Genomic DNA, 7,299 nt, shown 5'->3' with positions numbered 1-7,299 from the left:
ACAACGCAACGTCCACAACGCAAGCAGCCTTCCTCAGGTGAAGAACAGGTCTGTCAGAAAGACAGCGTTCTTCACCTGAGGACGGCTGCTTGCGTTGTGGCCGAAACGTCGTGATAATTATTTTATGAAGTTGTATTTTTTATTATTTATTATTTCCATTCTACGTGACTTTGCCGAAAGAACCAAGAAGATGAATCCCTGCAGTCACGAAAGCTTTAAATCGAAATATAAAAAAGAAGTGTAGGGGTGGTTGTATTATTAGGCGTTCAAGGTGGGAATTACGGTTGGTGTTGGGTTTAGCGCAAATGGGTTCGGCTTCGAGTTAGGTTTCAGTTATAGTATTTGAGGTAGGGCTAAAGTTAGGATTAACAATTGAGTTATGTTTAGGGCTGATGTTGGTTTTCAGGATACTGTTATGGTTAGTTTACATTCACGTTAGGGATAAGGTTGGTATTCGAGTAAGAGTGAGTGTTCACTATGCTTCATTTTAACAGTTATATTCTCAAAACATTCTAAAAACATCTCGACTGTGTTGCATGTGTATGTCTTTGTATCTGTATGTAAATATCTAAATATATGTATACGTGTGCTTTATCTTTAGGTTGTACATTTAATCTGAACACTACTGGGGTAACAAGTTTACTGGGTTTTAAAAAATATATATTTTTAAGTTTTATTTTCTTATACAAAATGTTTATCTTGCTTTGAACACTGGAAGGGAACAAGGTGTGTGTGTGTGTGCGAGTGTGTATGTGGTAGGTCGACTCAGCCTTAAATGAGTAACTGGTGCAGTGTCGAAACACATCAGCACTGGGGAGGCAAAGGGGGCCAGGCATGGTGTTGGCCACCCAACCCCTCGTCCCGTGCTGTCCTTGATAGGTGCTTGGTAACAGCACTTAACCCAACAATGTGTTGAGGCTATATGGGCAACCTTTGTGTTTGTGGGGTGAGGGAATGGTGTAATAGTTTGCGCACTGCACTACAATCCCAGTGACCTGGGTTCGATTCCAAGTTGCAGTGCATAACATCAGCGATACGTAGTATCTGAGCCCTGTATTGGGCCTCTTGTAAGTTGACTGGGCCATAAATGTGTGGAATCTAAACCTAAGCACTGGGGAGAAGACGGTGGCTGGGCTTGGTACTGGCCTCATGAACTCTGTGAGCCATGCAGACCTCAATAGGTGCTCTATCGTTCTAAACAGGGTATTTGTTTCTGGCTGTAGTTGTGGTGGACACTTGGGACTCTTTTGTATAGTTAAACACCAACCCTAACTTACCCCTATTCTCTACCTACAACTCCAAACTAACCTTGAACTCAAAATCCCGTGCCTTGGAGCGATTGATCATGCGCATCTGGTTTTTGTTAAAAAAATAAAAAAAAGTATGCAAATATAACAAGGACGACAACGACTCTGATTCAGTGTTTTAATTTTCACAATTGGGGATTTGGGGAGGGTGCGATTAGGAGTAGTGTTAAAGTGACCTCAATTGGACGTAAAAAATTGAACGGAATGTTACAGAAAGATATGCATCAAGACGTGCTTCAAAAACAACTACAAGACCCAGCGCTTTCATCCACCTACTCACTGCTCATTCAGTGCTCACTAATGTTACCCATCTCCCGACCCACTCACCCATTTACAAACACCTTCACCAAATGTATGTTAGTTGAACTTCGTTCGCACCGTACATTGCCAACCGCGCTAATCAGAGGTGCGGGTCAGAGCAACAAACTAAACACTTAAAAACAGTTCACTCACCCACCTGCTCACCCACTTACCCACCCAATCACCTGCCTACCCACTCACCAGCCCACCCTTCTACTCATGGCTCCACCCTTATACCTATCCAGCCACTCTCCTGGCCACTCGCCAACTCGGGCCCCTCTTCAGAGAGCTCCGAGGTGCTGTGCCACGAGTGCCAGGCTGATCCCCGTGCAGCCCAGACTGACGAAGTTTGCGAAGAGGGAGGCCTTGTGGTATCGACGGAATCGCCCGACAGCGCGACTGTACTTCTGGTCGCGCTCCTCCAGCTGGGCACACTTCTCCTTCATGTCCTGCGCGTTCTGCATGGTGAAAAAACACGACTCTTGGGGGTCAGTGTTCATAGGCAGGTCTTAATTTCTCACTGAATATTTCCTGGGTTGCTGCTGAACTGGAGGTGGCATGTGAAGAGTAGCCACAGTAATTGCAAAATGTATACTGGATGTGGTGTCCCAGGTGTGGAAATATTTTCCAGGCCACTGACCCGGATAGTCCCAGCTGAAATCAATCTCTCGTCATGGGTCATTGTCGCACTGCTGTACTGTGTATTTTATACTTGAACCATTTTAATAGGATCGACTAACACCTACATCTCTGTAGGAAACCAGGTTACCCTTGCTCAAAGAGCAGATCAGAAAGTTAACATATCCCTACCCTCAATAACCGTGGGGCAGCGTACATCATTGTAGCCGGTGTTAAATATTCCACATTACTTTGGTGATGGTCAGGCTATGTGTAATACAATCACTGTTAACCACAAAGGGGGTGATGACAATGATGATGTTATATGTGGATCATAAATTATGAATGAGTTGATCTTACCCCCTACTGGGAATTAAACACATGAATTTTAAAACAATGTTAGTGCTGTGACCACAGTGACACACACCCCACCGGTCTAATTAAAGAATGCAAAAATTCGTTTGAAAATTTCCACCATCACACCCACCTGTGATTGGCCGGAAGCCGGCCCTTCCTTATTGATCGGTTGGGCGGGCTCTTGTCCCAGAATGCCGTGTTCTACTTCTATGGCGGTCATCTTCTCAAGGCTCGTGATGGTTGTGTCGCTGAACCAGCGCGCGTTGAGAGCCCAGCTCACCACGGACACGAGCCACAGCCACATCTACACAGATGTGAGGTTGGGGGGGGGGCGTGCATCGTGAGTGGGGGGAGCCACAGACACACCTGTGGATGGTTGGAATATGAAGATTTATCAATTAACAAAAATTAATGGTTTATTTATTTTAAATTAATTGCAATTGTGTTACTCTTTCGGTAAAGTCACATAGAAAGAAAATACATTTAAATAATATAATACGGACGTTTCGATTGTAATACAAGCAATCGTCATCAGGTAGAAAACAAACCGAGTGAACTTAGAAATACAATGCAATACAACACAGAGAGTCGGCTAACACAACAGTCAGCACCTTACCTGGTTGATTACCTTCTTCCAAGATTGCCTAAATTTGAGAGAGAGACACAAACACAGACACGGAGACACAGACAGACATACAAGCAGAAAGAGAACAACACAGAGACACACAGAGAGAGACACACAGCAGATACACTCTGTGTGTCAATGTTGTGCATCTCTTTAATTTATTTTCTTTCTACGTGACTTTACCGAAAGAACCAAAGAGTAATTCCTGCAGTCACGAAAGCTTCAAGTCAAGTTTGCAATTGTGTTATCAGCATGAGCTCATCAGATGAGAAACACATAAATGCCATCTGTGATTGGTGGGAAGCAAGAACCGGTCACAGTACGCGATTTGCGAGGAAGTGAGAGGCGAACGCCGTCCGTGATCTCCGCGTTAGAAGCGAGAAGCAAGTTACGACCTCTGACCTGCACCACCTCCTGCGTATCGAGCGCCTCGCGCGGGTGGTAGAGGGCGAAGAGCGCGAGGTTGAGGATGGAGCAGCACGAGCCGAGCATGAAGTAGATGGGGAAGAGGAGGCCCTGTACGCTGCGCAGCCACTTGCGCGGCAGGTGCTGACGCATGATGAGACCTGCGGAGAGAGAACACGAGGAGGGCGGGGGGGGGGGTGCATGGGGGTGGGAATGGAGTGGCGAAGTAAACTAAAAACTAAACAAAAACTTGTTATGTTACCAGGTAAGGCCCACTGAGCTATATAGGTCTAAATTTCGATTTAAAGCTTTCATGACGACAGGGATTCATCTACTTGGTTCTTTCGGTAAAGTCACGTAGAAGGGAAATAATAAAATAATAATAAAAATATTGGTCTTTTTCAGGAGCGACCTGGCCACATGATAGCTCACCGACATGGTTTATCATTTGGGAATGAATAGCAGCCTAATACTCTAAAAGGTATGTTTCTAAATGTGGAGGGAAAAAAGCGGAGGACCCGGAGAAAAAACCCACACGACCACGGGAAGAGAGGACACCGCAAACTCCAAATATACAGTCGTCAGGGTTGGGATAGAACCAACGACCTCCTGTATACCAGGCGGGGTAGTTCACATCTAGCCACCGTGGCATCCATGTATCATGAAACCTGAACAGGTGAGAGAACATGGGGTTGGAATGTGTTGGTGAAAGAGTAGACCTGGGGAGACACGGAAACATGGGGATATGGAGAGCGAGGGACCAGATATGGAAGCGATGGGTGATGCCACAGGGAAACTGAGAGATACGGTGGAGATGTAGGGGCAAACACATGGAGATATGGTGAAAATGTTACGGGAGAATATGAGAAGAGATGAGGATATGCTGGGGAAGAGACATACTAACATTGGGAGAAACAAGGAGGAGCCACCTGGTAATAGGTTTTTACCCTTTTATCTGGCACCAAAACTGACACCTTTATACAAGGGATCATGTTTGCAATAACCACAACACAAGCAGTCAAAATGCAAACAAAAAGAGACAACTCTGATAATGATATGCACTGCCCTTGAAATTGATTGGTCCACACCAGAGACGGCTTTTCTTAGAGCCTATTCTCCACTGGTGTGAGACCAGATGACGTCAAAAGGCGCACTATCAGAGTATTGAGAGCTCGGGGTAAGCATTTACATTATGAGACCTCCTTTGCCAGTATCAAGATATAGTAATAGGTTTTTATCTGGCTTGTGTTGTGGTTATTGCAAACATGATCCCTTGTATAAAGGTGTCAGTTTTGGTGCCAGAAAAAAAGGGTAACAACCTATTACTACATCTTGCTACTGGCAAAGGAGGTTTCATGATGTAGGAGCCACCTGGTTGGGAGAATTTGGCTAAAGCTCATGATGGTGATGATAAAGCATTCATACCTGAAATGAATGTCACCCAGATCCCCATGCCCCACGCAGTGGAGAGGGTCAGGAGGTACAGGAATTTCACCACAAAACCCGGCTCGCCCTCCATCGCCATTGTCGCATACACCTGGACGCACCTGTACACACGCACAAAGACAAAGATCCCCCTATAACCTTCACACACTGTTGGGCAAGTGCTGTTTAGCGAGCACCTTTGGTCGGCACGGGGGTGGGTGGCCAGCACCACGCCCGACCGCCTTTGTCTCCCCAGTTGCCATGTTTACACACCCGCACCAAGGTACTTATTTTGAGGCTGAGTCAACCTAGTGGAGGCCCAAGACTGGTTCAGATAATCATCACTGGCGGGTTGGCCGTGAGCGTGGATCGAACCTGTACACACACGCCTGGCCAGCCACACCTGTACAACACAATACTGCTTCATTGCTGTATTGTTGTTATTGCTTTTGTAAATTTGGTGACCCCCAGGGACATCTTGCGAATGAGACAAACACACATCCCCTGGTCTCATCTCGTTAAACAAATTAAAACTTGCACAGTTGAACTGTGCACAATCGCACACACGTTAACATCTATAATACACACACCTACACCTGAAACATAACACAGACAAATATCCCGTAGATCCTCCCACACTTCAAGTGAAGGCTTCCAAGTGCACTAGCCCTGGCACACACGCCGTGGTGACTTCACGGCCACCCTGACGTCACCAAGTTGCAGTGTGTGCGTGTGTTAGGGTGGACGCGTGAGTGAACGTATTCGACTATTCGAGTGTATCGGACTAATCAGAGTGTTTGTGTTGAACTATTTAGAGTGTATGTATAAAACTAATTAGAGTGTTTGCATTAGAGTGTATTAATTAAGTCGAATTAAGACGAATTAGAGTGTTTGTGTGAGCGAGCGCGAGTTTAACTCAACAGATCCAGCTCCTGGCGCTCGGGGTCAAAGTTCGAACCGAGAGGACCACCCAAGCGCGTGACGTCATGTCTCGCGGGGACACTCAGTGTCACCTCGGGGGTGCATGACGGCATGTCTCGCGGGGACACTCAGTGTCACCTCGGGGATGCGTGACGTCAAGTCTCGCGCGAACACTCAAGTCACGTCGGGGGTGCGTGACGTCATGTGCAACCGGCCTTGTCAACAGTGCCGTGGCAGTTTATTGGTGAACCTATTGTGGATTTCTCATTCTCCTGCCTCTCCCCTCTCATCTCACTCCACTCCCCTCCACGCACTCTCCTACCTCTCCCCTCTCATCTCACTCCACTCCCCTCCACGCACCCTCCTACCTCTCCCCTCATCTCACTCCACTCCCCTCCACGCACTCCCCCACCTCTCCCCTCATCTCACTCCACTCCCCTCCACGCACTCTCCTACCTCTCCCCTCTCATCTCACTCCACTCCCCTCCACGCACTCTCCTACCTCTCCCCTCTCTCACTCCACTCCCCTCCACGCACTCCCCCACCTCTCCCCTCTCATCTCACTCCACTCCCCTCCACGCACTCTCCTACCTCTCCCCTCATCTCACTCCACTCCCCCTCCACACACTCTCCTACCTCTCCCTCTCATCTCACTCCACTCCCCTCCACACACTCTCCTACCTCTCCCCTCTCATCTCACTCCACTCCCCCTCCACACACTCTCCTACCTCTCCACTCTTATCTCACTCCACTCCCCTCCACACACTCTCCTACCTCTCCCCTCTCATCTCACTCCACTCCCCTCCACTCACTCTCCTGCCTCTCCCCTCTCATCTCACTCCACTCCCCTCCATGCACTCTCCTACCTCTCCCCTCTCATCTCACTCCACTCCCCTCCACGCACTCTCCTGCCTATCCCCTCTCATCTCACTCCACTCCCCTCCACTCACTCTCCTGCCTCTCTCCCCTCATCTCACTCCACTCCCCTCCACGCACTCTCCTACCTCTCCCCTCTCATCTCACTCCACTCCCCTCCAAGCACTCTCCTGCCTCTCCCCTCTCATCTCACTCTACTCCCTTCCACGCACTCTCCTACCTCTCCCCTCTCATCTCACTACACTCCCCTCCACACACTCTCCTACCTCTCTCCTCTCATCTCACTCTACTCCCCTCCACGCACTCTCCTACCTCTCTCCTCTCATCTCACTCCACTCCCCTCCACGCACTCTCCTGCCTCTCTCCTCTCATCTCACTCCACTCCCCTCCACGCACTCTCCTACCTCTCCCCTCTCATCTCACTCTACTCCCCTCCACGCACTCTCCTACCTCTCCCCTCTCATC

The 7,299-nt window shown here is 48.3% G+C and overlaps 2 protein-coding genes across 2 annotated transcripts in view; one reads left to right on the top strand and one right to left on the bottom strand.

Annotated features, from left to right (window-relative positions):
* Positions 1 to 1,411: 1,411 nt before the first annotated feature.
* LOC133346539 (transmembrane protein 205-like) lies at positions 1,412 to 5,999 on the bottom strand. The gene is made up of 5 exons (XM_061558187.1): positions 5,959 to 5,999; positions 5,038 to 5,159; positions 3,610 to 3,773; positions 2,713 to 2,886; positions 1,412 to 2,065 (listed from the first exon to the last, which is right to left on the bottom strand). The coding sequence occupies exons 2-5, from the start codon at positions 5,135 to 5,137 to the stop codon at positions 1,889 to 1,891; spliced, it is 615 nt and encodes a 204-aa protein (XP_061414171.1). The 5' UTR covers positions 5,138 to 5,159; positions 5,959 to 5,999; the 3' UTR covers positions 1,412 to 1,888.
* A 62-nt stretch (positions 6,000 to 6,061) lies between these two features.
* LOC133346337 (methylglutaconyl-CoA hydratase, mitochondrial-like) overlaps positions 6,062 to 7,299 on the top strand; it is a 7,834-nt gene continuing 6,596 nt past the window's right edge. The window contains exon 1 of the mRNA XM_061557832.1: positions 6,062 to 6,148. Within this exon, the coding sequence (XP_061413816.1) occupies positions 6,062 to 6,148 (87 nt within the window). The remainder of the gene's footprint in view (positions 6,149 to 7,299) is intronic.

Source organism: Lethenteron reissneri, chromosome 24 (assembly GCF_015708825.2).
Source record: "Lethenteron reissneri isolate LAM-NWPU_2019-01 chromosome 24, ASM1570882v1, whole genome shotgun sequence".
In the NCBI taxonomy this organism is placed as follows: domain Eukaryota; kingdom Metazoa; phylum Chordata; class Hyperoartia; order Petromyzontiformes; family Petromyzontidae; genus Lethenteron; species Lethenteron reissneri.
This window is presented reverse-complemented; position numbering and strand designations above follow the sequence as displayed.